Below are 25,822 nucleotides of genomic sequence, written 5' to 3'. Positions count from 1 at the left end.
ACAAAGCGCCGCAGAAACGCAACGTCTCCACCTCCAAACACGTCTGAGGCAAAGCGCTGAAGCTAATGCATTCATAGCAATGCTTTTATTTTGGCAATTACGCACGGTGGGGAATTTAATGACATCATTTAATGCTGGAAACTGCATCATTTCCCAAATAATGTAAGTCTGACGGGTTCATTACGCCATAATATAAAGAAACATTGTGGTGATCCATGCATTTCTCTTTACACTGTAATGTGTCAGCCTTCTAGCTGCTATTGGTGACACTTTCGAGGCCTTTCTATTCAATGCAAATGTAAAAATATGATATTTTACTTAAATTTCATACGTGTGGTTGCGGGCAATAATGATTTGAATGATCAAGCAAATGAATCCACTGTGGTTAAAAGTCACATTTGTGTTTTGTATACCTCCCTCCATTTTTTATTTTGGCTGGCAAACATAATCCTTTCCTCAAATCTGTTTGCTCTCATCAGTGGTCAGGCAGACCTGCGGCACTGCTGTGTGCTCATTTAATCCTGCTGCTCATCTCTTTCCAACAAGCACACTCCCTTGTCACACAGAGACGAGTCAACACGTTTTTTCTCATTCTTGCAACCATGCTGTTCTCTTCCACATGAGCAGCCCGTTGGACTAAATGGTTCACAACAAGAAATGTTTTACTTTACTAATTTTTATTTATTTATGTTTAAATCTCTAATCTAATTTCCTCACATCTAATTGCTGAGATACTATTAGTTGGATATTCTATCAAATGTTGTTTAAAAAGTGTAATTCTGAAGTACACAGAGCATAAATGAGATTTAATGACCTAAGGTTAATGTTTGGATGCCCATTTTGCAATTCTACACCACTATTGTTGCAGTTCTCAGACACAAACACACACACACACACACACACCATGACTGACATTCTTCCCGTCCTTCAGTAGACTCTCTTTTTTGCCCTGCTCACTGCAGGTGTTGCACTCTTCTCATTCACAAGATGGTTCCTCCATGTAGTTGCTGCTCAGACACATTCATTTTCATTGAATTCCTCATCAGACATCAGGTGAATGGAGCTGCTTGGTAAAAACATTAGTGCTGTTTAATGTGAAATTGAATAAAAGTTTCCTTTTGACCTCGACAGGTTTGGTCAAACGACCATATTTTAAAACTCGTCCTTTTCGCCTCTTTGCTCTGTGTTCATGATGAGATGGATTATTGTGCTTATTTTGGTGACCTTGATGGGTCAGTTTCTATTTTTGCTGTTTTCAGGTTAATGCGAAAAGCGAAGGAAAATTGCAACAATAATCCACAAAGGAATGCGATGCTGGGTGACACCAAATGTGGTCTATATTAAAGAGAGTCTGTACAAAGCAATGGTAAACACGACGGCAGTAAGAGAAACAGAGCTTTCGATGGCTTTCAGGTTTCAATTTAAACTGCACAAAAAAACCCTCACACAAACGACATAAAGACACATAAAGCTTTGGCTGATACATAAATAAGTGATCTATCATTACAGCAACGGTGTGAAGTATTGCTTTAGCTCGGACTGTTTTAGACCCTGAGAAGTTCAGAGGTGAACAGGGTGGTCACTACTACTCTCACAACAATAATCACCTTTTTCATCCCCCTGCTTCCTGCTGCTGGATGATTGACAGATTCTACTGCACTTGGACACATTTTCAACCTGTGGTGTGGACAGATTTTGTTTAGAAGGACAACATCTTGTGTTTAACTACTGGACTGTGCAGACAACTGAAACAAAGATATTCGAATTAAAAACAATGTTTCAATAACGACCCCACATGCCGTTTGCATACGTGTCCTTCCTGTGTTCGCCCTGATGCCGTATAGTCACATGACTAGAGGCTTTATGTCACCCAGCTGTCCATTCGCATTCGCTTGATTGTTGGATTCTCTGGCTGACCCGCAGGAAGCGAGAGGAAGTCCTGCCGCTGCTGCTCCTCACGGTCACTGCCTCCATCGTGGGAGCTGCACGAGGAGCTGACGCTGTCGACGGGAGACCTCCCTCTGCTGGTTGAGGAGTGGGGATGAGAAGAGCTGTGAGCCTGCGTCATGTAGCCTGACTGGCTGTGGTGATCGTGCGGTGGGGAGCCTGGCTCAGCCTTAATGCTGATGTTCTGGCTGGTACTGATGGGGGCGCTGGAGTTAGCTGACCTAGAGACACAAATGACTGGGATGAGGGGGTGGGGGGTCACTTTATATTTGTGGCTGTGGTGTCAAGGCACCGTCTATTGGTAAAAAGAGGCAGAAACGTGTGCAACGGGGGAAGGTACTCACCCCAGCGATCCTAACTGGTGTTGCCATGCGGGTATGGAGCCTACAGGTGAGCTGAAGCCTGACAATTCACCACTGTTCAGTAAATAATCTGGCAGGTATAAGAACAATTCATCCATTACATGCTTCCAGTGCTACTGTAAAAACTTTCTCTTACAAATTCTTTCCATGACCTGATGAACCACCTGAACCTGTCTGGCTTTCACAACTTTAAAATTCTTTGACTGTCATATTCTGAAAGTTTGTGAACACTGTTGAGAACTATTTAGTGACACACCTCACTGGATGAAAGTTTGTGCATCAAAGTGCAGTTAGAGTTTAGTCAAACCCTCACTTACTCTTATTTTCACATACACTTGATTAATCTTTTGTTGTTATCTTGACAACATACAGTATATACCGCCACAACATTCACTAAATATATATATTTTAATTTCATAAGCCTGTTTTCTGACATGTTTCAAACACAGCACAGCCTGTCGTGTGGTACCATTATTGTAGGCAGCATTGATGCTGGAGTAGACCAGACTCTGGTGGGTCATACTGGGAGTGGTGATGGAAACCACTGGGGTGGACAGAGGCTGGCTGGACGGACTGCTGATCGCTCTGTGGTTGCTCTGGGAAAAAAAACAATATTAAGGTAAAAACAAATTACTTCCCAATTTGTCAAGCCTTGTCAGACCATCGATTGCAGTCACCAGGGTGTCACGCGCAATGTCCACCACTAGATGGCGACACATCTTATTTTCCCCCAGAACCAAAGTCTACAAAACTATTGACGGTTTTTACTGAGCCAGCCGAAGCACAAGCACAAAATCTTAACGCGTACATTCAAATCAGGACCGTTCAAAGTCTGGAAAAAATAAAAAACATGTACATACAGTCAAGTTAAAATGCTCATAATACAAATATTTTTAGTTAAATTCTAGGAACTAGAGTATTGCATTTATATGTTTATGCAGATGCTCTGTGAATTGAAAAAAAGTTATTAAAGTTATTAAATTATGCGCCTACAACACAGAATCCTAGAGAGCAACATTCCAAAATATCAAATACATGAATATGGTATATACACTATTTGCTCCAAAAGAAATAGACACACACACGCACGCACACACACGTATGCACAACCATTGAGTGATGTTGTTGTTCCTTTTTGTCATTACATCAAATTTGTCTCAATACTAATAAAAGTTGCACTTTATTCATAAAGCATCACACTGTGTAACACTGCATTATTGTTGATATCAAAGGATCTCAGAACAGACATTAAAGATTCTTGCTGCATCCTTTCGTGCATTCTTTGTAGATGCCAGTTTTACGAGGCTCAAACAGCGGAACCTCTTCCACTGCAGTAAATGAGAAGCAGAATTACATGTGTGCTCTCTGAGCATGTGCTGGTTTTAACATCATAGATTCACCAGCCAGTTTTCATTATAGTACTTAAAACGAAGTATGAGGAAACAATGAGTGTTGTTTTTACCTTAACGTTTTCTAAATAATGCAGGATCCTCACCAGGGTAACTTTACTTTTGATTTTTAAAAAGTTGATTCACCATTTTTAATGCCATTGTTGGTTTTACACTCTTCCATGCTAATTCCAGCATGTGTTTCCAAACTGGGACATTAAATTTCAAACTCCCACCACAAATTCCCCCCAGGATTATGATCTGGGCTGTGACAGGAGCAGGCTGGGCTCTGGAATCTACTACACTTCCAGAACTTTTGCATTAGCATCATTGTTAAAAATCAGCTGACAAACCGGTGAACCCAACCTGATGCAGACTGAGACGCTGAGAAAGTGTTCTGGCAGTTGGCTAATGGATGATTTTAGCTCTGAGGACAACAGAGTTCTGATCAGTGGTTATTTGGAGCCAAACAGCAGGACAATGTCCTTTTTCTCTTCACAATTCTCTGCCTGCATACTGAGTGTTGAGAAACAGCTTCTGTTTCCATAGACACAGAATGATTGCCTGATGATTGAGGACAGGGAGAAAGGAAAGGACAACGGTGGCGAAGGACACGCTTCAGTAATGCAACGATAAAGTAAAGAAGCTCTGAAGAAGCCCACAAATAACAGCCTGCATAAACTATCCTAAGAGCCTTCAGGTATACTGTTGGCTGACATTCCCTGTTACATAACATAATACACAAGACAACCTTGTGAATATGAGCAGCTTCTGCTCCCCGTTACTGAAAACAATCAGAACAACCCGGTTTTACATGAGGTGAAACGCCTGAACGACAAACTCACCACTGTTTGCATCATTCCTTTGGACTGAGGGACAACCACCCGAAGGTCTGTCTTCTGACCAGGACAGACTGCGATGTTCCCAGAAGGGGGAGGAGGAGGTGGTGGAGAAGGAGATTTGGATGCTATGGTCTTCCCCATGCTGCTTCCAGGTGAGCCTGCAAAACCGTTCACTGGACAGAGACATGAAGCAGAATATCAACTTCAGAGCATGAGCATTTCAACAATAACCTTGGGTGACCTTGTAATAATGGAGAGCAGTGGCAGAAGGAATCAAAAATCCACTAAGGTGAACCCAAGGACATAGGGGACACTTCAAGATCCACTAAAAAGAGCTCCCAGATTGACGGAAACATTTAATTGATAAGTGGCAAAACATTTTCCACCACTCGTTTTACCTTTATATTAGACTTATACTTTATATTATACTTGTTCCTCGATGTCTAGAGAACAAACTGAGACTTATGGTTGACCTTGATGAATTATCATGACCTGCAAGGACGAGAACCTTCACTGACCTCTATATATTATATTTTTAACGGCCATTAGTTTGTTAAATTCTCTTAACACTGTCATTTTAAAAAATGTATTTACAGTTATTCAACTTATAGAAGCAATAAAAGGCAAAATATTCAAGGCGATGAATACTTTTTAACCTGTATGTGGTAAATGAGGTGGGCACGGTGGGGTATATGAGGTTAGAGTGATGAAAGTACAGTTATATATTATACAAGAGATAATGATGAATAATTGATCCCTTTTGCTCTTGAAATTACATAATAGTGGCGATCAGGAGAGACTTTGGAACGCAAGATCAGACCAGGCTTAAGAAGCGCCGGTGTTGGCAAATATCACGAAGAAAATACTGCAGAAAAAAGAAATCTGGAATAAACCGCTGGAGTAGCTGTTCTGGGACCAGTATAATGTCAGGGTCAGCAGTTAAGCAACCTTGCTAATGAGTCATTTTTCAGAAATGCTCTCTTTCTGCAAGCACATGACTTGTTGTTTTTTTTAAACAGATGAGTAAACAGTGATCGTTTTCTGCATGATCCTGGGAGGATCTGCTCAGAAGTTGCGCACTGGGTAAAATCACTTTGTGTGTTTCCTGAAGGGAAAAAGTGTCTCACTTTACACAAGTGGAGCTCTATCGGCCGCTTTGTTTCAGCACTCTTTTTACAGGAAGTGTCCCTGGAGGGGGCTCAAATTTGCCCTTGAAGACACGTTTCTGTGCATCACGTGAACAACAATTATTGCAGGGCACTAATCCCCAAATGGCCCCGAACTGCCAAACTGACTCTCACTAACTTTAAGTACACACACACCCACACACCTGTGTGTCCGGTGCTGGGGGATCGTTGTGGGGAGTTCAGGCTTCTGTGGAGGTGTGTATGAGGCGAAGAAAGGATCCCATTGTCAGGAAAAGCTGCCGTGGCTCCAGGTAAAGCCTGCGACGTTACAATAGATCCATATGGCATACTTCCTGGTGCAACGTGCATGAAAGACTGCTGAGGAAGGCCTGCTGACTGTAGAGGAGGTGACAGAAAGGCAACTTTGGTTATCATCATTCAAGTTCAAAATGTATGGCATGCTAAAGCTAAAGCAGCCTATGTATCAAACGGCAGTGAATAAACCTACACTGCAACTTACAATTTTATGAGTCTTCATCATGTTGTCAAACTCTTCATTGATCCTCTTGTACTTCTCCTCAGTGGTGGGAGGGAGGGTGTAGGAGCCATCAGCATCTGGGCTGTCACACCCTCTGTGCTCCTTCTTGTTTAGGGCCTGTGGGTGAAATAAACAGACAGAAAGCTGATTTAAAAATATAACAAACCACAAAAAAAAAGCTTAGCACTTGTATCAAAGGTTGGCCACAGTGAACCTGGTAGCTTGCAGTCCAGATAAAGGCAAACTCTCCCAGAGAATAGGCCTTCTGACAGCAGGGGGTCGCTCCTTAAACCCCAATGCATATTTAAATAACCATCAACATAAATATTTGAACAGTTATGGCAATATAATGTACAGTTTCAGTCTATAGTGGGGCATGAAACCTACATAATGACTTTTGTTGAATTTGTGGTGAGGAACACAGGATATAATACACTGTTTAGGGGCGGGAAAGACAACAAACCAGTCTGAAAACCAGATCTAATTCTCCAGTTTGTTCCTGTACATAGATGCTTTAAAATCTTCTCTAACAGGTCCCACTAGGCCACATCTGGGAAAATAACTATATATTCTGCTTTTAACCTGAGGACAGAGGATTAGGATCGTGACCACAGAGCCTGCATTCAGAGCTTAACCATATAAAACCCAGTTTGCACAGAATCATGTTCCAGAACCTTCAGGCAAATATGAGAGTGGACCTGCACATCCTGTATCTTTTGCTTGTGACGCGTTTCCCGAAAGCTGAGCTGTAGCGTGCCGACTTGTATACACACACCATACTGGCCGTGAATATATTATAAAGGTCTTATGGATCACAGGCAGAAATAAGCCATATTTCCTATCGCTTAAGTCCAGCATGACATCGTGATCGTGCGCACACTTCAAGAGATTAAGTTTTTAGATGAAGTGATTGATGGTAACATCTGGCACCTGGGACTTGGCAGAGAAACCACGGCATGAGGTCCAGTTGGACAGACGTCATGCAAGGTTTGACCATGACATCAGTTCTCCAACATCATCATCCCATCTCTTATGGTCATTAGTTTACACGTTCCAGCATGAAGAGGATGGACGGACAGACCGACGCACTGGCCAGATGGCTGTCTGTCCGCCACATGTCCTCTACATTCCCAGACTCTGGTGGTTAATGGGAGCTTTAAACATATGCTCGCAAGTCTATTTTCACCACAAGTCTGAAATTAAACAGCCGACCACTTAAAATGTCACATGACCCATCCTGGATTAACGCAGTAGCTTGTAGCAGACATCACGCTTGACCGTTTTCATCGGAGGGATCCTTGAAAAAAACACACACACGTGCACACACACACACACACACCACTAAGAAAACTGTCAGCAGGAATTTAATTCTTTTCCAAGTGGCGTTCAGAGTAAAACACGCCCTTCCTCAGTGATAATGAATGTTACTATGGTTGACCTGACAAGCAATCAGCTGCATAATGACATAACACGCTCTCTGATTCAGATGTAAACTCTGTTTGACCTTTTTCAACTGCGTTTCACACTGTCGCCTGATCACTTTTGCTTCTTATGCTAGTAGCTTTCATGAGTTGTACAGCAGATTGGAACCTCTGCGGGAGAAATCTTTCTTTACAGAACAGACAGTGGACAGATTGAGGACAGACTGGTTCCAGCTACTACAGGCTGTATGTGGCTCCCTCAGAAGCCGCTCTATAACGCGACATGATGTTTGATCACCGTTGACTGAGAGTGTGTGTGTCGCCTTATCACCTCGAATATCAAAAAGGCCTTTACTGGAGATCAGAGGTATTTGGATCATTGCCATCATTAAGATGCAATGCTTTAGATCTTAACCGGAGGTTGATGTGATGTTGCATCAAAGAAAAAATCCAGTCTCCTTGTTTGCCAGGAGTCACCCTTTTGCACTTGGCTGATAGCCCTGTAAGCTAAACGCAGGGCACATAAGTGTTGGGCAAGTGATTTGTTGCATCTGTGGCAGAGAAGGGAAGCAGACACACTCAAAATCCATCCCACAGCTTCGGTGATAGTTTCCTTTGAGCGATAACAATTTTAGTGAATGTTACTCAGTATCCATCCTGTCATTGACAGTAGCCAGCTGGTATCCACTCTGCTGCTGCTGTAACACCCGCCTTCACCTCAACGTGACCTTTCTTTCATATCAGAATCTGTAAATACAGTAAAACAGTTAAACTCTCCCGATGATAATCTCAGAAACCCGAGCTAATCCATGAGGCATAAAGGGGGAGGCTAAATAAATTTAGCTTTTGGGCTCTTCATTGCCGGCAACCACTGGGCATCAGCACCCACATCCTCAAGATCCAAAATGCACAAGTGCCTGTACACAATAAGGGACTGTGTTTCGGGTGTAGTAACAGCCGTTCAACAGTTACACCTGTCCCCACCTCGCCCCATAGCAGCACTTTCTGCATTAGCTGTAGCCGCGATGCCAGAATTGAAAGACACGCCCACTGCTCCGTCCTCCCAGCCCTGCTTCACCTCTTCCCCCTTTCACACCTGTTTCAACCCCTGTAAAGCAAACTTTATGCCATCATGATAAATCGTGTATTATATATGAGATGCCAACAGCCTAGTGAGGAGACTTTTCAAAGGAAGGTATTGCGTAAGTGTGTGTTTTTCCAGAAACACAGCCAAGATTGTTATACAAGCATGAACAAAACTGTTGTTACCGTTCCTTTAAAAAAAGAAGGAAAAAAAACAATAGTCACTGATGCAACTTTGAAATGGGAAAAATAATATTAAATAATACATATACTGAAAATGAAGAGAGTGAAATCAGATATGGCTCTCGAATTGTGGGTCAAGCAGACCGGGACAAAAATTATGATTTCATTATTTCCTGTACAGATTCTACAGTGTCTGTGCCAAATACAGCAAAGAAGTCCTAAAACATGTTTAACAGCAGAGTGATGTTGTTTTAGAGGTCTGTGTCTGAATGTTGCCTCCGGGAATATGGAGCTGATTTCACCAAAAGCTCCAGGTTGGTCTCACACACGCTTCACGGCTTGTCTCACTTTTTTATAATTTGCTTTCAACAGTGGTGTCCTTGAATATTTGGCTTATTTTGTGTGCAGTTCACCACCAATCTCTTCAGAAGTTGTTCTGGTCTCTTCTTTTCCTCTTGCAACCACAGCCTGGCTCCACTCCAGCAGACCCTAAACTTCTGAATATGTGTGACTGTAGTCACAGGAACATCAGGCTCCTTGGAGACGGTCTACTTGCTTTTCCCTTTAGTGTGTTTATTTTTATTTTCCTTCTGATCCATTGTACGCATGATACCAAACAGCAGTGATTGCTTTACACCCTTTAAATAGACAGACTGACTGGATACAAGTGTAAAGAAATTTGTCACAATTACAGTACACACCTTAGCCTAACCTGTCCCTATGATCTAACCTGTTCCCATGGTCTAACCTGTCCCCATTGTCTAACCTGTCCCCCTGGTCTAACCTGTCCCCATGGTCTAACCTGTCCCCAGGGTCTACCATGTCCCCATGGTCTAACCTGTCCCTATAATCTAACCTGTCCCCATGGTCTAACCTGTCCCCATGGTCTACAATGTACCTCAGCAGAGTGAAGAATCAACAGATTAATTGGGAGTCACACAGTGAATTTGACCTTAAAAATGACATTAGTTCATTAGGTTCTTGGCTCGGACAAAGGTTATTTTTCATATTTGACAAAACTCTAACTAACTTTAACTTTCTAACTTTAATGTGAGCTCAGAAGGATTGAGGCCGTTGGAGCTGCTGACTTGAGTGAAGATTAGAAGTTACAATGGTTATATTTTTATTCACAATGACAAAAAGTCTCCTCTATTGTTTCCCAGCAGCTGGAAAGGAATAACCCCCCCTTAAAGTTACCCCTAAAGCTCATAGCACAAGCTAAGGACGTTATTGATGGATGGTTCCCAATGTTAAAGAACAGCAGTGAAAATGCAGCTTTCTGTAAAGCTCTTTACTCTGGGACTGTGATGAGCAGAGACCATCTGAGCTGCTTGGACATAATCATCAGCAAGAAGAATGGATGCAATGAGGCTGATCAATGCCCTCTTTCAGGCACGGGGAGTATTAGTTTACACATAATCAAATTTTTTGCTTCATGTTGCAAATGAACCGACCCACATGCAAAAGGTCAACTTTACTCTACGAGCTGGGTTTAATGAGCTCGTCTGTGTGAGACGCTGTTGTGGGAAAACAAACAAATAAAGGGCCAAAGAACGCAAATCAAGCCTGACAAACAGCTTCCAGGGTTAACAGATGTGTCTGCTGTGGTGGACACTGAAGAAATAGATAATATTACTGTATTTAAATTTATCACAGAGACTTTTCATGATGGGTGTGAACAACAAATGTAACCACCGAGCAGCACAGCAGTGTCCAGCAAACCTATAGTTATTACCGGTATTATTACTATTGTTTTAAATCCTGCGCTTCAATTCAATGATTCCACTTCAACAATAGTAAATCTACAACGTATGGGACCTCATTTTCCCGACCATTGTTCCCATTTACAATATTAAAACTGGAGATTAGAAAACATTGAAAAAGCAAATGGGTCCTTAAATGGCCACATTTGGAAACATGGTGATTTGGACTGGACTCTCTTCATGCAGTAGGTCTGTAGGAGGAACTGCGAGCAGAGCGACATAACGCTGTGACTCACCTCTACGATGTCAGAGTTGGTTCTGCTCTCGTGCGGTTCGTTGTACTCTGTATATTTCAGTAAGACTTTGTCCATATCAGTACTAGCATACTGGAAAAGCTTGTTGGAGCCATTAAAGATGATGAGGGCAATTTCACAGTCACAGAGTACACTTAGTTCATAGGCCTTCTTCATCAGACCAAACTTCCTCTTCATGAAAGTCACCTAAAAGACAAGAACAAATGTTCTTCAGATCTCTCCAGCTGAGGTGACTTTAGCAAAGATGGTTATCAGAACTCAAAACAGCCAACAAATGAATTGATCTGAATGGGCACAAGAAAAAAAGAACACGAAGGAACATGTGACTGTTACAGTAGAAGCATATGAATGGGAGAGGTGGGTGGAGGCTCCTGAAGGAGGCAGCACCATCAGCACTATATTAACTGTAAGAGCTCCCTCAATGAGTCAGTGTGGTTACCTGAATGTGTCTTCCTGATATCAGGGCTCCTGGGAAGCTGACTCAAGTAATTACCTTTGAATTTCACATCCCACACGTTCAGAATTTACACATTTAGCATCAGCGATAATGGTGTGTGTCACCTGCTACATGTCTCCACAACACAGGCAGGGTTACTGTAGAGACGCTCACGCGCTTTTTACTCACTTACGCCTGGACTAGGAAGGTAACATGGCCAAAAGTATATAGGTGAGTTGCTTTTTTAAAAATTTTGCCAGAGTTATACACACAGTGACTGGAGGGAGGAGCTTATTCCTCTCGGATTTGACCATTAAGTCTTTAATCACACAATATTTTTCACCTTTATCAACAGAAAATAGTGTCAGAAATACTACTACTAAAAAAAATAAAAAAAATAGTAATAATAATAATGAAACAATGAGGAGGAAATCGGTAATAACGGAGTCAATTCTGTACATGATAAATGAATAAAGTCAAATGGGCTAGGACAGACAAAACCACTTTCTGAAAATAGAGCATAAGAAGCTAAATACAGCAGCTCCAGTGATGCTCAGCCAACAGCTCCTGCAGTGTCTATCTGAAACACTCTGGTCACGACAACCAAACATCACACATAAACATCGCCACACATATTTATTTTTCAACCACATCCCTATTTCCAGAGCGAGAGCCTTCCCTCCAGACAGGCTGGTATTTGTTGTACTGATATATATAGAGGAGACAGACAGAGTGGGATTCCAGTGGGCAGCCGTGTGGCTGTGAAAGGACAGGGCCGGCAGAGAGGGCCACTGTGTGTCCTGCACTGACCCGCCCTGCTAATGACAGGGTGCTGTCCAGCTCCAGCCAACCCCAAATTACTACCTTCACTGTGAGCTCTGACCACTGCACACTTGGGCATAAAACAGCTCAGAGATACTTCTACAACACCGACAACAAACCAAGGACACATCCGTGTTCTCCGATCTATCCATGCTAGCTAACAGTCTGCATAAAAAAGTGACTTTACAAATGCGTTTTGAAAATCCACGCTGCCAATTTTAAAATGAATATTGTAAATTCTTACTGCTAAAAGACTGAATACAGAGTTAACAGTTAAGTCAACTGAGCCAGTACCGGCATGAATTCCGAGAACAATTAAACAATTCTATCTAGAAAATAATCTGGCAAACATTACGAGTATGCCCAATGTATTTATGTGCAGAATTAGTTCCACTCCTGAACTTACGAAAAGGAATCACAGCTCTTTAAGACCCTCAAATTGGTTTTGTACCTGTTTGATAACCCAGTAAGCAGTGTGACAAAGGTAATGGGGGCAGAATTTGCCAGTGACAAACACACAAATACTAATGATGAGATACTTGTACACTTGTTTATTGTGCTGTGTATCAGGAGCTCCTGGGAGGAGAAGAGAAGGCCCCTGGTGAAGTTGGGTGGAATCATGGAATATTAAATCTTGTACTTTTAAAAAGAACCTATAATGAGTGTGAGAAGGATCTGAAGGTTCTGCATCAAGTGAAGTCCAGAAACTAGATGTTGTTCTGCCAGGGGTTAAATTTTGGGAGTTACTTTATAGAAGAAAATTCACACAGACACGGGGAGAATTGGCTTACAGTATAAAAGAAGCAACGGTGTTCGATTGGCTGATAACATACTGCTCAGGGAACTGAAGGGAGCCATGTGTTCTATTATCTGTTGTACATGACAGATCTGGGGCCTTTACAGGAGCAGTCCAGCTGATGCTGCCTCCTGCATCTATTCTGTGTGGCTGTGCACAGTCGGGAGCACAGGGAAGATTTTTACAGGACAACACAGACATGCTAACAAAGAGAGCTGCTCCGTAATGCAGAACAGAATGCACAGGTAGGCATTTTACTTCCTCCAGGATAAAGTTAGTTTAAAAAAAGGCTGGTCAGATCTTCCTGTCCATTGGGCTAAAGAGTCCCAAAGTTGAGCTGATTCACAACAATCCCACTTTACTGCTAACAGAAAGACACATTTCAGAACCAAAGGTAAAATGAGACCTATCATAAATTTACATTTTCAGAAAATAGTCAAATAAATAATTATTTTTTATGAACTCAGGGAGTGTTTATTATCTAGACAGATTTGTTTTCCCCCTTTTAAAGGACTATAAATCAGACAATTAGTTTGAAACTTGTGAAAACTGCGGGAAGATCAAGATGTTTAAACATTGTTACCCTCTAATTGAGAACAGCAGTCACACATTTCCTAAATGGGATGTTTTCTGGACATGGGTTACAACAAATATAAAATCTGTAAAGACGACAAAGACAGAGCTTAGGATGCTTACCTGGCGGTTCCTCTCATCCACAATCCGGGTGATCTGGATCTTTTTCCTCCCCATTTCCAAAAGGACTTCCTCTACAGCTAAAGAAGATTATGGCTGGTCTTTTGGTAGTTAAGACTTTAACAGTCCTTAATGCATAGCTCCACTCTTGGCTCCACTACTCCAGTTCAGTTTGGCATGGCTTGCTGACAGAGAGTGGGACAGAGAGGGAGACAGTTTAATGATCGTTAATAAAACTTCTTTAGTAACCACAAGACAGGAGGCAATGTTGAAGAATCAGTTGTAAAATCTTTACTCACTGAGATTTATCGACCAACCGGTGTTTTGGCTGGTCTGTCATTTGTTTGACAACCAAAAACATTTCCTATTTTCACTCGACCTACAGCACATGTCTGCCTTTAGAAGCCAAGTGTAGGGATATTTAATCTCTCTAGGTTTAGGCAAAACACACCAAGAGAAGGTCGAAAGCATGCTAACCGGGAAAAGAACAAGACGATTTAGTATCTACCTCGTGCACAACGTGTCAAATTGGTTCCAACCTCACAGCAACTGTCCTGACTGCACACCAGCATCGACTCTGCTGCTTTCTCCTCCTGCTGGAGTGTCCACCTGTTGTGTCCCTCCCTTCCTTCGGCGTCAGTGTTTGTGAGCCCAGCCTCCCCCCAGAGCTCCTTAGCATTTGCCTAATCTCATCTGATCTACGAGGAGGCAGAAAGTGAGGCAAAGCCAGGCTTTATTCTAACCCTCTCTGGATTACTGCAGCATGTGGATGCCAGCGTTGAGCCATCCACACCCCCACGGCAGACTTGACAGATAAGGAAACCCATTTGTCACAGTTATTTGCTGATTGATATGACTAGAACTGTTACAGGGCCAGAGATTGAAACGCCCACAGCAACAGATAAAAGATCAAATTTGATAGAAAAATCCAATATTGATTTGAAATGCTCCCTTTAAGTGATTTTTGAGAGCTTCCGCCTGAAATACATTAGATAAGCTGCCCCCTCCCCTCACCCCCATAATTGAATATCTAAGAGCTAAGTTATGCAGCATGTAATGACACTTGATTTAATAAAAGGTCACGCTCTATCCGCCAGTCACAAAGACTTCTTGCATATTTGGGATTTAAAGGTTATGTGGATTTATCTGTTTTACAATCTGGATGATGTGATGGAGGGACACAAATGTTTGGAAAAGCCAGAAAAACCCATCAAACCAATCTCAGGTGCATGTAAATCTGTGATAGTTTAATGTAATTACTATGTTATAATGCTTGAGTTTTGAGGCTACAACAACATAATACACTCAACAAAAAAGAGATTAACCATTGGTACATTTAAAATATGGAGAAGATAGGAGGAAACTCACAGGTCCTCTGTTTCATATGGGGCTACAGTGGACATGACAAATGACATGATTAAATGTATGTTCATTCAAAGCATATTTATAATTTCTAATGTTGACACATTTTGGTTACCGAGCAATGAATCAACACTGAAATAAAACTTTAATAATGCTAAAACCACAAGTGTGAGGACTCACTTTGTAACTGCACAGTTTCATAGTTGCAGATAGCACATCGTTACATAAGAAACCAGAGGGAATCATCACAAACAGAGGGCTTGGTCAGTCATGAGAGACGCACAGGACAGTTATTTAACACACCTCACTCGTGATAAAGAGAATCTAGTCTCACGTAACACAGGAGGGTGTTATTGACATGTTACTGGGAACACGACACAGAAACGTACAACATTGTTTTTTGTTTTAGATTGTCCCCCAAAAACCTGCAGCTGCTTTTCATGAAGGAAACTCGAATTTGTTAAGAAAAAGTTTATAAAGTCAATTAAAATGAAGAAGAACATTTGATTTAAAATTCAAGCGTGCGTACAACCCCTGCAGCATCTAGTCACATTTCACCTTCTGGTCCATCGTGAAAATCCTTTAGAAGACATATGCCAATAAACTGAACATTATTTTATTTTACTTGGTGTAAACGCCAGGATCTGGTGAAGAAGAAGGTGTGGAAAAGAGAGAAACACAGACCAGAAAACACAAGCTAGCCCCAATGGCATAGCCTCAATTCAAATATGAAATATGTGCTTCATTTAACTGTACACAATATTTAACACATTTTCTCGAAAGAAGGTGTGTGTTTGACGTCAACAACATGCCATTTCTAATTCTTCCACTGACCTTTTCAACACTCCTTAACTTCAAACAGTATCCTCCTCCTCCTCACCTTTAATTTATCCTAAACCCAAATCACCACTCTCCTCGAGCAAACCCTATACAATACATAAATCAACCCATGAAATCTTATTCCTATGGATGACTGAAAGGGTGTCCATGCTTTGTGACTGTAAAGCTCTTACAAAGGTTAATTTACACATCATGCGCAGCTTTCAATGCCCATGCATGGTGTCGGTGTGTTAAATGTAGTCCAAGGCTTTCTGAGACTAACTTTGCTGTGCTGTGGAAAACAAGATACACAATACAGCCAGTAGCTGCTAGCTACTATAGCATTATTGCACAGTATTTATTAAGATAACAGGCCCACCAATCTGATTAAATATACAGTATATTATCCTGATAAACAGAGTGAACACCTGAGCTAGCAAGAATTTTGAGAAATGATGAAGCATCTCCTGTCTAAATAATACCCCCCTGACCTGCCCTTCACGCACCTTCAAAGGTAAGGAATAAACTAAGAGGCTGCAGAAGGTTAACCATGCTGTCTCAACCGCAGCAGGTTGCCTTCACTACAAAGCGGCAGAGTAATTAGCAGCCCTTTCATCCCTCCTCCTCATTAAAGAACATGCTTCCTCTCTAATGGTGTTGACCCCATCAAGATCTGTGCTTCACCTGCTCCAATCAGGCTTCAAGCTTTTGTTACCCAGCAAGCCCCAGTAGGTAAGACCCCAGCAATGGCCACAGTCTCTGGTCTGACTGGTCATTGTAGAATTTTGGAAGAATCTTCATCATAGCTGTCAGTGCAGACGCAAATTAAAAGCCGTTTGCTGGAGGGTGACAGATTAGCTTCCCTGCTGCGTCTGCTTCCAGCTTTTCATTCTGGCCCTTCTTGCTCGAGCAGCTTATTTGCATCGCAGTCATCAGCAGGGAGGAGAGGAAGAGAAGCTGGAGGCCAAATACCCTGGACTGGTGATGCGCATGATGAAACCACACACAAATTCTTTGAAGTTCTAATAAATGGAGGTTTTATTGCAGTTCTTAAGGCAACTTGTGCATGGTAAACAGTTGGACTAAATGATGGAGCTGCTCCCTGAGGGAGGGTTGAGTGAGATCAGCAGGCTTGTTTAACACCTCCCAGTTATGAGCAGTAGTCATTGTGCCAACCCTCCCAACAAACCCAGTTGCGGGTACGGGTTCTTTTTGATGTAGGAAAACAAGTGACAATTTGTGGAAAAACAGAAAAGAATCATTTTAACCGAGCTGCAGCTGCTGAACAGAATAAATAAATCAACTTAGCGTTTTCTTATGCAAATTATATTATATTATATTGAATACACACATGTTAATATAGTTAAAACCAGCCATAATAAAACCAGCCACAGCAACTGAAGACCACTGAGTCTAGTCATGAATCAACACAGTGGAAAAAAAATTACATCGAGTATGGCTGTTCAATGTCCCCGCTGGTCCCTTTGTATATCTTTCTGAGGCAGAAATTTGATCTCTATATTAGACAGAAACATGGAGTCCAGGCGACGCTGCTGCCTGCTGCCAGGCGTAGCACGACCCAGGCTGGGATTTATTCATCACTCCCAGCCAGGCAGGGTTTATGCTAACATCCATCCTGTCAATGCTGGCTCCTGCCCCTTAGCAGGTCACTGAGCTAATGAGTTTTTGGATAAAATGTAATAATTAATCACTCCCCCTACACCACAAAGCAAGCCGTTTAATGCCACGCTGAGGGCCAGAAAGATTAGGTGGCTTAAACTGTCATCTGCCATATCATCCAACTCCTTGGCAGTTAGCGTACTGAGATGTGTTCTGAGTGTGTCTCACCATGCCAAGTGCCCGACTCAAAGTTAAAAATGAAAACCTTCAGTGTTTTTCTAATTTACGCAGATGATTTCAGCATAAAAATCTACAGATTATTTGATGTTAAAGCAACTGTAAGAGAAAGTGACCGTCTGTGACAAGACTGCATGTGTTTCATGTTACGTTGGTACGTTCAAATTAACCTACTGAACCAGGTTTTGATAGAGTTCTATCTGGATACCAAAGGAGTGAAAAGGATGACAGGTAGATGACTGCAGTACCGTGACCCTTAACAACACCCTCGCACTTTTGGTCAAATTTGGCGTACTGCAGCCACAAAACTTGACAGAAAATCAGAGGTCACTGCTATCTGTGCTTCAAGCCGTGAGATAGAAACAGATCAGGGCTTCTGAACTGAAGTGCTGCTGAACTCCTGCACGGCTCCTCTCTCAGCCTTGTAAAAGCTCCAGGACAGCAGACTGCTTATTTAATTATGGCCCGCTGTGATGTCATTTCATTATTGTGTTGCTTTTATGACAGTGGTGGTAGGATCATATTTTCCTGTCTCAACACAGACACTGATGTCATGCCTGCACTGCAGATTGAAAGACAAGCTGCCTGAAGTTTGGCTTTTACTCTCTGCTGCTTTCATTTCAAAAAGCACTAATTGGTCTTGAACTGAATGTTGAGTACTTTGCACGAGGATTTCTGCTCTCTGCATCCGCCATAATATGGTCATATAGGGAAGTTTTTTTCTTGAGACTGTTGCTTGTTGAGGGTCAGGCCCTTGGTTTTCTGTAAAGCACCTAGAAACAATTTTGATTGTAACAGACGCTATATAAATAAAGTTGACTTGGACTGAACTGAATCAAATGATCAAAAAACACAAATGAAGCAAAAACTAAAGGTAGGTGTTCTGGTCGTAGGGGAAGGGGCCAGAATACCTTCAAAGTACTTTATACTCAATGTGGAGTGAGACAGGGGTCAAGAGAAGTGTTTTGAGGATGAGGTGATGAGGTTTAATTTTTGCACCCTTATCAGGATCTGGCTAGGGATCCCACTGAGGGGCATGGTGCTATAGCCTAGAGGAAACCAAGGCATTTCAAACTCAGTCCTCGAGGGCCACGATCCTGCCGGGTTTTCTATCCCACTGCCACAGCCTGGTAGGACAGAAAACCCGGCAGGATCGTGGTCCTTGAGGACTGAGTTTGACACATGTGGTGCAACTGCCAGGGTGAGGGATGGACAGGGTTGGTGATAGTTTGGCATTCTTAAGATGATGGCTGTTTAGCTGCAGGAATACAGGCCTCATCCACTTTATCTCCCCAAGGCAGGTGGTGAGATTGGCAGAATGTGAGAGTGCAGAGTGTTTAGAGTGGCTCCAATCTTTAAGTAAAGCTGCGTGTTGTTGGCATAGCAGTGGAATGATTGTACTGATGACACGACGGAGCGGGTATAGGGTGAAAAGAGTTGGGCCTAATAACGAGCCCTGGGGAACCCCACAGGCTACAATGTGCTCAGTTCTTTCACAGAGATAGTAGGATAACCAGTAGACAGAGTTGGAGAGGGCCATGGTGGTATGACAGCAGAGCAGAATGTTGTGGTCAGTGTCAAAAGTGGCAGACAGATCTAGGGCAATGAGGGATGGGGGGCCAGTGTCAGCTGTCATGAACATGTCAGCGGTCTCTCTGACCAGCGAATTTCTGTGTGGTAGTCTTGACGGTAACCAAAATGGAATGTTTCATACAGATTGTCTGGTCTCAGATGTTTATGCAGTTTATGCAGCCACTACATTTTCCAGCACATTTCAGAGAAATGGGAGGTTTCATCAATAATCCATAATGTTCTGATATTATCCTTGTTTCTATTCAATGTGGAAGTATAGTTAAATATCAAATTTCAAAGAATTTCAAAGGGGTTTGAACCAACAGTCCAGTTTTAATGACAACAAATCAAACATTTAGGTTACAGGTGCACTGCAGGTATTTGATGGGGTCGATAAAAGTTCTGGGAACAATTCAGTAAAACTCAAAACATCTTGTATGCAAGCATGTTTGTTACCATCTCATTAAAATTCTATGCTTTCAGCAAAGTAATATCTTCCTTTGAATGTTGTGAAGAGATAGTAAGTAGATCTAAGTCCTCCGTCCTAGGGGGATTTATGTAATCTAATTTTCCCCAAACTGTAACTCTAAACATTAAACACATTCCAGTACCGTAGATTCTACAGGAGTTTGGTAGAGACTGTGCCCAAATAACCTGGAAAATCAACCAATCGGCTGTCACAACAGCGTTGGACTGAATATCCCACTTCTCCAAAGCTAAAAAGAAACATGAATAAAGCAGTTCAATTTCTAAATCATCAAGACTGCTCTGTTCTCAGTAGAGCAACTGACTGGGAAGAATCACTAAGGAACTGAACATTAGGGTCGTCAGCTGTCCACATTAGATCTCTATCGAGTGTGAAGGGTTTTGTCTCATGACTGCGGCATATCTAAAATGTAATCATGTAACCGGTTATCTGTCCCACATCATATCTGTACATCTGTACATTTACATTGATACAAGAACTACATCCGTTATAGATAGATAGATATCAATTCTCTTTGCCTATGTGGGTTCTGAACTTCTTTTATATGTGAGCTTTCGGTTAGAGCATCGGTCTGCTCTAACCGATGTAAACTCATGAGCTATACTCCAATCGTGGTTTGTTAGGCACGGAATAAACAATATACTCTAGAAAACAGCAGGTATGAAAATAACACTACCAGTAAACATGAGGTAACATAACGAAGCATTTAATACCAGAACTAAATGAATTAAATCTAGAGACTAGGTTTAACCAGAAGCACATTAGCTATCGTATTTGAGACATCTTACACAGTCAAGTGTTGGCAGTGTTCTGAACTTTCTCAGGGCTTTGAGCAGACCTGTACCATGCTGTGGTTTAGACCCCGTCTCTGAAAATCAACTCTAAGTTTAATTAAGCCAAGCCAAACCAGCGCTGACCCAACATTACTGTTTAAGTTGGCGAGGTCAAAGGAAACCTAGTATTTACTGTCAGCAACACATGCAGTACTATGTCCCTGCAGGAAACTAGATTGCAAAACTAATATTTGGGAATGGTTTTATTTGATTTGTGTATATATATATTGAGTGTAATTTTTCAGCTCCTTTGCAGAATTTTTAGCATCAAACGTGTGGGTGTGTGGTCCAGTGGTCAGACGAAAGGCAGCCAGAGGTTTGGCTGGTTTGGGAGAATCAGCTCTCTCCTAATTGCTGGGCCAACCCCACAGGAGGGCATTCAAGTCCAGGACATTGAGGGAAGCCACAACGTGGAAAAAGTACCTGTGGCACCTTTTCTGTGGAGTGTCTGAGGCAGAAGAGGAGGGTTGTTATATAAGTTCTCCTATCAGCCAACACTGGGGACAGTTTGGAAGTAATGATGTACGTTTTGCGTGAATTGAGGCAACAAAAAGGAAAGATTATGGTAGCTGATCGCCATCCCACGTAGGTAACTCACAACCTACAATGTTGCTGGCACAAAATTGTGCCGCCGTTTGTTTCATGAGGAAGAATCTTGCTGTTAAAATCTCATTGATACACATGGCTGCAGTTGCTTAGCACCACTGTCAGTTAGCTCTTACCCACTTATCAGTAAAAGACTTGGTTTTGGTTGAAGCACCACAAGAAGCAGCATCTATTTATTGAAGTCTCAGTGACACTGAACCCCTAGAAAAAAGGCTTAGCCTAGTGTTAGGACACTGACGAGATGGGCCCACTCAGCCAGTTAGGTGAGAAAAATGGTTCCAATAGTCACTGAATTAATCACTATCAGATGGGACAAGGTCATTGGTCACTCAAACACATGATCCAAGAGTGACCAGAGAGGAGGGAGACATGATGAAGGGCGGCAACCTGAAGCTGTTGTTAAAGATCTGCGTGTTGAAGGAAAATAAATGAATCATATCTATCTAAAATACATTCTTTAATTGAAAACATATGAGTAACAGGAAAGTTTGAACAAACATGTGTCATAAAATAAGTCAATGTTCTGCTGCATTTCTGCAAGAGAGTCACGCCTGATTTTGTCTTTATATACGACGTCATGCAGAGGTCTGAATCTCTTGTTCCACGGGTCAAATGGTGCTGTACAACTTCATGGTATAAAATGTTTGAGTTCAGTAAAAGTGATATCAGTCATATCTGTGTCGGACTTACAAGCATAAATTTTGTTATTTCTAGAGGACAAAAACCCCTTTGCTCTGTTGACTTTATTCTAGAGCCAGGCATCAGCACCCACCAGTAAGCAAACAAAGAGGAAGAGCCAGCTGAGCCTCCCACCTTCTCAGCCGTCTGACAGAGCACATGATCAGCTGATCAAAGTGGATATGAAATTATTTAGTCCACAAACAGCAGCCTGCATCAGCCTGAGCTAACGCACGCCGTCTAAGAGACGAGGAAAAACCAGTCTGTCATTAAGGACTTCTTGATAACAAACACATTCATATACAGTACACACACACGGCGCGCTATGAAGTAGACACGGTCATGCTTGTCCGTGTGTCTGTACATCGACTGAGGCAGACTTATGCAGCGCCGATGCGTGTTTGTGCTACATCCTTATATTACAACCATCTAATTGTAGACACTGGAAACATAACATTGCTTCAAACTGGACATTTTGGATGCAGGCTTGCTCAGATGAAAGCAGGCAGAAGTGGGAACCCTTTTGCAACCCTTAGTGCCTGTGGTCTGAGCAGCCTGCCAGGGTGACAGTGTAACCATGACCTGATTACCTGTTCCGTGAAGCCTGTAATCACTAAAGCCAGCAGACAGCCGCTGTCAGTTGGCTGACAGGGAGGATAATTGAAGGTGATGCTACATGCTGCTAATGAAATATGGAAACACACAGCAAAGACAAGGGAGAGCATCTCCACAGAGATCTGGGCTTCAAAGTAGGGCATTTTCTAAGATGCAGCATCGCGAGCAAAGCATCTCATGGATTCTCTTCTACGCTACAGCCGGTGTGACGCGTAAACTACTACCACAGATACTCACAAGGACACCCCAGGCTAAAGAAGTTTTAGAAATGTGTATTTAACAAGGCTTTTTGAGTTTTTGAACTGTTTTTACCGCCCCTGACCTGAAGGTATAATGAACATTTACAGTGGCTAGTTTGGAGAGTTATTGTTTAATAGTACAGCATTGCATATACGATACAAACACAATGTTTCTATTGATATGTACATAATATTTACCCAACATTTTAGATAATAATGCATAAAAGGCTCTTTAAGCTAAAACTGATTTTGCTGGTTGATATCTGCAACTGAAGATTGTCTCTTTTCTAAACATTAAACATCAACAGTGTCTGTCAGGTTTGACCAATAGAACTCAGAGACTTTGGTGTCAACAAAAAGGTTTTTTGGGGGGGGTTTTTCAACAAAATATGTCTTAAGTTTTTACAGAAAAAACTATGGAAAAACTAAAACAAGATAAATTTCCAAATCTGTAATTAATTACTTTGATTTCATCGTTTCAGAGTTCCAACTTTAACAGTGAAATAAATTCATAAACCCACCTTTGTGATAAATAACGCAAGAAAAGTTTTAATACCCTACTTCTAGGTACTATAAAATCTGGAGCTGTTAATATTTTGTAAAGATTTGTAAAGATTTTCATTTCATAAGGATTTTCATCCTTTACTGCTAAATTTCCAACATTATATATTTGAAACTCAAACCCTTGTGGCAAAACTTTGTTCTTTAAGAGCTACAAAACCCATCTCTCTTTTGTGGGATGCCAAATATAAAACCATATTATAAAATACTTTATCAGTGACCTATTTGTTTTCTTACTTGAACGTTTTAGATATAAAAATCTAAAAAGATATTTTCTATGAAACTCTCAATAAGTTTATATTTCATGAATGAGTTGCTAGAACGCTAATAATACCGTCATTAAAATTATGTTCTTTTAAGAAATAACTATTAATGTTTTGTTCTTTGAACTGCTGTGAAAGGAGACAGAAGACTCACAACTAAAAATGTAAAAAATTCGAATAATCAGACTATTAAAGTTTCATTAAGCTCTCCACAGCTGTTCACCACATGAACCCTGAACCTTCACAGGCGACATAAACACAAATAGTTAAAAAAAAAAACAAAAAAAAAACAAATCGGTTATTTGTTATCTTTTAATCGGAGGAGTAACGGGTAAAGTTTTACCGGGGAAGAACATCGCAACGTCAACGTCTCCCCTCCCCGCGGACACCAAAGACGACCGTGTCCCGCATCAAACCGCAGCAGTCATTTCCCCGCACTCACCCCGTCTGTCCTCCGTGCTGCCCTCCGTCCTGGAGCGTCTGAACCGGGCTGGTCTTCTGTGACGGAGACTCCAGCGGCGGACACAACAACACTCCGCCCCGTCGGATTCAGGAAACAAAACAGCTCGAGACGCTCGAGACAGAGAAGCTCGCGCCCTGGCTCCTCCCACCGCAGGCAGTGTCCGGACTGTCCGACGGACCGTGAAGTGCACACAAGCGGTGCAGAAGGGATAAATTCAATGCGAATACTTTCTCATAGTTAATCCAAGCAACAGATTACTCGTTTATAATATTTTGAATGCTGTCTCAAATGGAGCTATATTCCTTTGATTTCTGATAACTTTAAGTTAAGGAAAATGGGGAAAATTCGAAAGTGATTTTGCGGCTCATTTTTAGCCATATTGTGCAAATATAAAGAAAGACAGGGCATAATTTGCTGTTGACATATGGTTATCTGGATTTCCTTTCTGTTAAAAAAACGCATTTGTAATTATACTGGCTTTTAACATTGACATTAATGCATTAAAATGTCACGGTATAAGAAAAGATGATGATCAAGTCATAGCTGAAAACGTTAGAGCTTTTCAGATAGCCTGGAAGCAAGCGCGGTATAATAACTGAGCCTTTGTTGTTCTATTTAGACACAGCCTGGAGGGAGAGGAGAGAATTTGTGACTGCAAGGTTGCAACTCCAAGATGAACCAGTAATTGTTAATACGTAAAACATTCTTTAAAAAAGAAATCGCTACATTTCTAGTCAAGGCTTGCGCCACCTTTGAATTAATCTGACCAAAGGCAACATTTTGGTAATTATCCGCATGTATGGCTGGTTCCCAAAATGGAATTCCCTCTCAGGTATGACAGAGGGCGTGATTTATTTATTTATTTAACCCCTGTGCAAGTACCGGTAGAGACCCTTTGCCAATTAACTGTAAAAAAAAAGTATGGCTAGGGGGCATGTCTTACTGACGTTTGCCACCAGAGGGCAATGTGATCATTTTAGACTCAGTGCTTAGAGGAGGCAAAATGTCACTTGTGATAATCAGAGCAAAATTATTCTTCACTAATGAACACATACACAATTTTGAAGTCTGTGTTTGGGACATTTAGTAAATTTATAAAGTGAATCTTTACAAGTGAAATAGAAATACTTTTAGTTCATCACACAGCACCTTTGCCAGGTTAGGTTGACAATTTTAATCAGTGAAAGTTAGCTCTTCAATTTAGCCTCGTAGGCACAGCAACGATGAAGCAGTCATCCAAGTTAGTTAGTGTCTGTTTTGTTTGTGAAGCCCATCAGTTGCGATCACCTTTCCTCTTCTAGATATCTTCCGCCCACATTTATCTAGTCCGAATGACATCGTGATGTCTTTGCTGTAGCTCCTAGTGAGGTGAATCAGGGAGTCAATGTCACGCTCGTTCTTGGCATACAGCTTAATGTCATCCATGTAGAGGAGGTGGCTGATGGTCGTTCCACTTTGGAACTGGGACCCAGAGCCACTCTTTGTGATGACCTGCCTGAGGGGTTTTAGGCCTATGCAGAACAACAGGGGGGACAGGGCATCTCCTCAGCTGATGTATGCAGTGGCAACACTAATCCTACAGCTGCTTGGCTATAAGATGAAGAGCATACACATATGTGTACATATATAATATCGGTGCAGGTTTTTCATAACCATTCATGTATTATTATGAATGTCCTCAAGATATCGCTACAGTACGATTAAATAGATGATCACTGACACACTAATCAATGCATGTAATGTTAATGTTAAAATTTTAAGATTTTCTTTTAAGGAGATGTGCTGTTATAAAACCCCTTTCGCTTACATGGT

General features: G+C 41.7%; 1 protein-coding gene across 3 annotated transcripts; it reads right to left on the bottom strand.

The window, feature by feature from the left end:
• Positions 1-1,314: 1,314 nt before the first annotated feature.
• Positions 1,315-24,123, bottom strand: LOC101076507 (myocyte-specific enhancer factor 2A-like). Of its 3 annotated transcripts, none has more exons than XM_011609539.2 (9): positions 23,990-24,123; positions 13,659-13,840; positions 10,891-11,094; positions 6,187-6,321; positions 5,870-6,062; positions 4,543-4,712; positions 2,779-2,905; positions 2,292-2,379; positions 1,315-2,168 (listed from the first exon to the last, which is right to left on the bottom strand). In XM_011609539.2, exons 2-9 carry the CDS (start codon positions 13,710-13,712, stop codon positions 1,862-1,864), a joined length of 1,278 nt encoding a protein of 425 aa, XP_011607841.1. In that variant the 5' UTR covers positions 13,713-13,840; positions 23,990-24,123; the 3' UTR covers positions 1,315-1,861. The 3 variants fall into 3 exon arrangements, with proteins under 3 accessions (XP_011607841.1, XP_011607842.1, XP_029702135.1); XM_011609540.2 differs by having other exon boundaries at positions 23,891-24,031; XM_029846275.1 differs by lacking the exon at positions 23,990-24,123 and adding an exon at positions 14,164-15,020.
• Positions 24,124-25,822: the final 1,699 nt, after the last annotated feature.

The sequence above is a fragment of the Takifugu rubripes genome, chromosome 13 (assembly GCF_901000725.2).
Source record: "Takifugu rubripes chromosome 13, fTakRub1.2, whole genome shotgun sequence".
Taxonomy (NCBI): Eukaryota; Metazoa; Chordata; class Actinopteri; order Tetraodontiformes; family Tetraodontidae; genus Takifugu; species Takifugu rubripes.
This window is presented reverse-complemented; position numbering and strand designations above follow the sequence as displayed.

Coding starts and splice junctions, on each gene's coding strand:
- LOC101076507 (XM_011609539.2), bottom strand. CDS start 13,712: ATGGGGAGGAAAAAGATCCAGATCACCCGGATTGTGGATGAGAGGAAC. Junction 6,063..6,186: donor TGATGAAGACTCATAAAATT/GTAAGTTGCAGT, acceptor CCTCCTCTACAG/TCAGCAGGCCTTCCTCAGCA. Junction 2,906..4,542: donor AAGGAATGATGCAAACAGTG/GTGAGTTTGTCG, acceptor TTTTTTTCCCAG/AGCAACCACAGAGCGATCAG.